A 6,169-nucleotide genomic window follows, 5' to 3' on the forward strand; every position below is an offset into this window, starting at 1 on the left:
TTTAAAATCAGATTGGTCATTTTTGAGACAAGATGATTTAAAAAAATGGTAATTTGGGCAAAAAAAAATGAAGGTATTGCTGAACATGTAGTAACAGAACGACATAGCTGTTCCCCCTTAAAATGTTCTCCTTTCTCCAGCAGGTGCCGGACTGAGGCCTTTAATCCTAAAGTATAATGGACAGCTTTTTAACAGAAAAGGTGTCGTTCTGGGCTCATACTGCAGTGTTTGTTATGGCGGCTTCTTTTTGGGGCTATTATTTCCTAATTGCTGAAACAGCGGTGGCCGTATTAATCAGGACAGCTTTGAGAAACTGTGTGGCACGGTCACACGTCCCAGGTTAATGGGTCACAGAAGTAGTAGAAAGAGGACTGCAGACCCAGCAGGGTTGGTATTTAGCTCTTGGCCGGAGAGTGACCTCACTCCCAATCTCTGCGGACAATGACAGGACAGGGACCTCACTCCCAGCCTCTGCGGACAATGACATTTTAGTGACCTCACTCCCAGCCTCTGCGGACAATGACAGGACAGTGACCTCACGCCCAGCCTCTGCGGACAATGACAGGACAGTGACCTCACTCCCAGCCCCTGCGGCACAGACGTAGTTGTTTTTGTAGAATTTGGGCGATTGGTAATCTTATAGATTGGTGCTAACAGGCGTCCCTTTCTATTTTCCCCATGGGCAACCGGAGGGAGATGAGCGACCTCAGCTTGCGGGGGAGGAAATGATACTCGTCGTGGTTTTGTGCTTTGGGATTCCTCCCAAACGTAGAAAGTTGATAAGTGTCCTGATCAGTGTACCGGAGGGGATCAGCTCTGTGACACCGGGGTGGGGGACTGAATGGGGGAGATAGGGGTTTTGGGCCTGGATAGCAAATTGGCAACGAGACCTCCGTGGAACCTGTAACCGTGAAACACATTCACAATTCCTTTACCGGAATAATATAAACCAGACCCGGAGAACAACGGGTAAGGAACATAAACAATACATTGCACCCCACCTCCTGCCAAGGTACCTTTTCCCAACACAGTGCGGCCCGTTGGAGCTCTTGGCGTTGCAGTTTGGAGCTGGTACTTAAATAGTATCACGTGGGTAGGATCCACCTAACTATCCCTGACTAGTAAGATCGGGTACTCTCAAACCACGTGCGGATCGGTCAGAAGGGTACTCTGTTGGTGTACATGGGGAAGATGACCTCTGGGCAAGGAATCAAGACCCCTGTATGGCGCAGGGCGCTGCAGAACTGGCATCGCTATCACTGCAGGTCGGCGGGTGCCACCCATCGCAGGAGCTAACCTTTAATCAGCACCTGCGGTTCTCTAAACAGGATGAGGCATAACTGAGCAGCTTGGCTGGAAACTGCAGCTTTGCACAGACATAGTATATAATCCGACCCTACATGGAGTGAACTCCAATGGGCGGCACGCTGGGGCGGCACAGCAAAACACACAGGCGGGGAAACCTTTCAATATCTACACTTTCTTTTGACAACCAGTCCGCACGCGGCCCTCCTCCCCCAGAGACAGACGACCAGTCCGCGCGGCCCTCCCCCACCGAGACCAGTCCGCACGCGGCCCACCCCCCCCCAGAGACAGACGACCAGTCCGTGCGCGACCCCTCCCCCCAGAGACAGACGACAAGTCCGCGCGCAACCCCTCCCCCCCCAGAGACAGACGACCAGTCTGTGCGCGGGCCCCCCCCCCCGGAGAGAGACGACCAGTACGCGCGCGCCCCCCCCCCCGGAGAGACGACCAGTACGCGCGCGGCCCCCTCCCGGAGACCAGTCCGCGCGCTGCCCCCCCCCCGAGACAGACGACCAGTCTGCGCGCTGCCCCCCCACCCGAGACAGACGACCAGTCCGCACGCACCCCCCCCCAGAGACGACCAGTCCGCGAGCGCCCCCCCAGAGAGACGACCAGTCCGCGAGCGCCCCCCCCCCTCAGAGTGAGACGACCAGTCCGCGAGTGTCCCCCCCCCCCTGGAGAGAGACGACCAGTCCGCGCGCGCCCCCCCCCCCCCCGGAGAGACGACCAGTCCGCGAGCGCCCGCCCCCCCAGAGAGACGACCAGTCCGCGAGCGCCTCCCCAGAGAGACGACCAGTCTGCGAGCGCCCCCCCCAGAGACAGACGACCAGTCCGCGAGTGCCCCCCCCAGAGACGACCAGTCCGCGAGTGCCCCACCCCAGAGAGACGACCAGTCCGCGAGTGCCCCACCCCAGAGACGACCAGTCCGCGCGCTGCCCCCCCCCCAGAGAGAAACGACCAGTCGCGCGCGGCCCTCCCCCCCCCCAAGCGAGACCAGTCCGCGCTCGGCCCTCCCCCCCCAAGCGAGACCAGTCCGCGCTCGGCCCTCCCCCCCCAGCGAGACGACCAGTCCGCGCGCGGCCCCCGCCCCCCCGAGACAGACGACCAGTCCGCGCGCGGCCCCCCCCCCCCAGACGACCAGTCCGCGAGCGGCCCCCCCCCCCCGAGACGACCAGTCCGCGCGCGCGCCCCCCCCAGAGACGACCAGTCCGCACGCGGCCCTCCTCCCCCAGCGAGACCAGTCCGCACGCGGCCACCCCCCCCCCAGAGACGACCAGTCCGCACGCGGCCCTCCCCCCCAGCGAGACCAGTCCGCGCGCGCCCCTCCCCCCCAGAGACGACCGGTCCGCACGCGGCCCTCCCCCAGCGAGACCAGTCCGCACGCGGCCCTCCTCCCCCAGCGAGACCAGTCCGCGCGCGGGCCCCCCCCAGAGACGACCGGTCCGCCCGCGGCCCCCCCCCCAGAGACAGACGACCAGTCCACGCGCCCCCCCCCCAGCGAGACAAGTCCACGCGCGTCCCCCACCCAGCGAGACAAGTCCGCGCGCGCCCCCCGCAGAGACAGACGACCAGTCCGCAAGCGGCCCTCCCCCAGAGACAGACGACCAGTCCGCAAGCGGCCCTCCCCCAGAGACAGACGACCAGTCCGCGCACGGGGCCCCCCCACAGAGACGACCAGTCCGCCGCGCGCGGCCCCCCCCGAGACGACCAGTCCGCACGCGGCCCTCCTCCCCCAGCGAGACCAGTCCGCGCGCGGCCCCCCCTCCCTAGCGAGACCAGTCCGCGCGCGCCCCCCCCCCCAGCGAAACCAGTCCGCGCGCGCCCCCCCCCCCAGCGAGACCAGTCCGCACGCGGCCCCCCTCCCCCAGCGAGACGACCAGTCCGCACGCGCCCCCCCCCCCAGCGAGACGACCAGTCCGCCCGCGGCCCCCCCCCCCAGCGAGACCAGTCCGCATGCGGCACCCCCCAGCGAGACCAGTCCGCACGCGCCCCCCCCCAGCGAGACGACCAGTCCGCACGCGCCTCCCTCAGCGAGACCAGTCCGCGCGTGCCCCCCCCCAGCGAGACGACCAGGATACTATTTATTTTATAGTGTTTATTTTTTGTAACGTTTAAAATCAAAAAGGTCTTTAAATATTGTAATTAGCTCGGTGTATAGATAGGGGGCGCCAGGTACTGAAGAGAGCCCTCCCTCAACGTGGACAAATATCTGCAGCTTGGGGGGCGGGGTATAGAGATCAGCCCCCACCCTTCCCCAGCCACAGACAAGTGAGAGGGATGAGATCTCCCCCTCCCCGACACACACGGGTGCAGCGGGGAGATTAGGGAAGCACGGCACCCCCGCGAGGCCCCACACTATGTACACACGTGGCTCGGCCTTCCCTCCACGTACATGCCCGTGCACATGTGTGCCTGCCCTGTCCACTGGGGGAGGGGGGTCTAGAAAGACACTAGCACCAGCCAACTCCTTCCATGATGGGCAAGACATGAAGGGAAGCATCCGAGTGCCCCCAATGTAACCCAGAAACCAGCGTTAAAACAGGGAGACGGGTGTGAGGGGGGACGCTCAGAGATCTAGCAGCAGGACCCGGGGATCCTCCACCACCGACTTGATCTTGCGAAGGAAGAGAACGGCTTCCTTCCATCGATTAGACGGTGATCGTATGTCAGAGCCACGTACATCATGGGGCGGATTTCCACCTGCCACAGGGAGACACGGAGTAAGGGGGAGGCACGGAGTAAGGGGGAGGCGCGGAGTAAGGGGGAGGCGCGGAGTAAGGGGGAGGCGCGGAGTAAGGGGAGGCGCGGAGTAAGGGGGAGGCGCGGAGTAAGGGGAGGCGCGGAGTAAGGGGGAGACACGGAGTAAGGGGGCGCCCCCTCCATATGCACACGGGCAGCGCCCCCTCCATATGCACACGGGCAGCGCCCCCTCCATATGCACACGGGCAGCGCCCCCTCCATATGCACACGGGCAGTGCCCCATCCACACACGTAATAGTGCCCGTCCCCACACACGTAATAGTGCCCGTCCCCACACACGTAATAGTGCCCGTCCCCACACACGTAATAGTGCCCGTCCAAACACACGTAATAGTGCCCGTCCCCACACACGTAATAGTACCCGTCCCCACACACGTAATAGTGCCCGTCCCCACACACGTGCAGTGCCCGTCCCCACACACGTAATAGTGCCCGTCCCCACACACGTAATAGTGCCCGTCCCCACACACGTGCAGTGCCCGTCCCCACACACGTGCAGTGCCCGTCCCCACACACGTAATAGTGCCCGTCCCCACACACGTGCAGTGCCCGTCCCCACACGTGCAGTGCCCGTCCCCACACACGTAATAGTACCCGTCCCCACACACGTGCAGTGCCCGTCCCCACACACGTAATAGTGCCCGTCCCCACACACGTGCAGTGCCCGTCCCCACACACGTAATAGTGCCCGTCCCCACACACGTAATAGTGCCCGTCCCCACACACGTGCAGTGCCCGTCCCGACACACGTGCAGTGCCCGTCCCGACAAACGTGCAGTGCCCGTCCCCACACGTGCAGTGCCCGTCCCCACACACGTGCAGTGCCCGTCCCCACACACGTGCAGTGCCCGTCCCCACACACGTGCAGTGCCCGTCCCCACACACGTGCAGTGCCCGTCCCCACACACGTGCAGTGCCCGTCCCCACACACGTGCAGTGCCCGTCCCCACACACGTGCAGTGCCCGTCCCCACACACGTGCAGTGCCCGTCCCCACACGTGCAGTGCCCGTCCCCACACACGTGCAGTGCCCGTCCCCACACACGTGCAGTGCCCGTCCCCACACACGTGCAGTGCCCGTCCCCACACACGTGCAGTGCCCGTCCCCACACACGTGCAGTGCCCGTCCCCACACACGTGCAGTGCCCGTCCCCACACACGTGCAGTGCCCGTCCCCACACACGTGCAGTGCCCGTCCCCACACACGTGCAGTGCTCCCCCTCTTCCCCTGGCTCCACACATACACAGTGCCGCAGCAACACAGCCCCCCCCCCCCCCCCCATCTCTGCACACAATCACTACTTTACCTTGCCAGACACAGCCACGGGCCGCTCAAAGATGCCGTGCATGCCCAAGATAGCGGACTGCGGGGGGTTAATGATGGGGGTCCCAAACATGGAGCCGAATACCCCCCGTTACTGATCGTGAAAGTCCCACCGTCCATGTCCTCGATGGCCAGCTCATTCTTACGGGCCTACGGAAGAAGGGAGATAACAGTGTCACACGGAACACAGCTGTGTGCGTCACTCTTCCGGGAGCGCGGGGAATCCTGTGTGCGTCACACTTCCGGGAGCGCGGGGAATCCTGTGTGCGTCACACTTCCGGGAGCGCGGGGAATCCTGTGTGCGTCACACTTCCGGGAGCGCGGGGAATCCTGTGTGCGTCACACTTCCGGGAGCGCGGGGAATCCTGTGTGCGTCACACTTCCGGGAGCGCGGGGAATACTGTGTGCGTCACACTTCCGGGAGCGCGGGGAATCCTGTGTGCGTCACACTTCCGGGAGCGCGGGGAATCCTGTGTGCGTCACACTTCCGGGAGCGCGGGGAATCCTGTGTGCGTCACACTTCCGGGAGCGCGGGGAATCCTGTGTGCGTCACACTTCCGGGAGCGCGGGGAATACTGTGTGCGTCACACTTCCGGGAGCGCGGGGAATACTGTGTGCGTCACACTTCCGGGAGCGCGGGGAATGCTAATCTAGGTAATATTTCCAAATCGTGTGTGTGCATTTAGAGAGAAGGGGGTGGGGGCCCCACTCAGTGTGTGGGTGGAGTGACCCCACTCAGTGTGGGTGAAGGGTCAGAGGCTCCACAATATGCGTGCAGGTG

General features: G+C 63.5%; 1 protein-coding gene across 1 annotated transcript; it reads right to left on the minus strand.

Moving 5' to 3' along the window:
- Positions 1-3,385: 3,385 nt before the first annotated feature.
- DLST (dihydrolipoamide S-succinyltransferase) lies at positions 3,386-6,070 on the minus strand. Its single transcript, XM_075615403.1, is given in 5 exon segments — positions 3,386-3,945; positions 3,948-4,005; positions 5,372-5,472; positions 5,475-5,538; positions 6,014-6,070. Coding segments are annotated over 5 exon segments (354 nt in total). The 3' UTR covers positions 3,386-3,871.
- Between the last annotated feature and the right edge of the window lie 99 nt (positions 6,071-6,169).

This window comes from Ascaphus truei, chromosome 9, assembly GCF_040206685.1.
Source record: "Ascaphus truei isolate aAscTru1 chromosome 9, aAscTru1.hap1, whole genome shotgun sequence".
NCBI classification, from domain to species: Eukaryota; Metazoa; Chordata; class Amphibia; order Anura; family Ascaphidae; genus Ascaphus; species Ascaphus truei.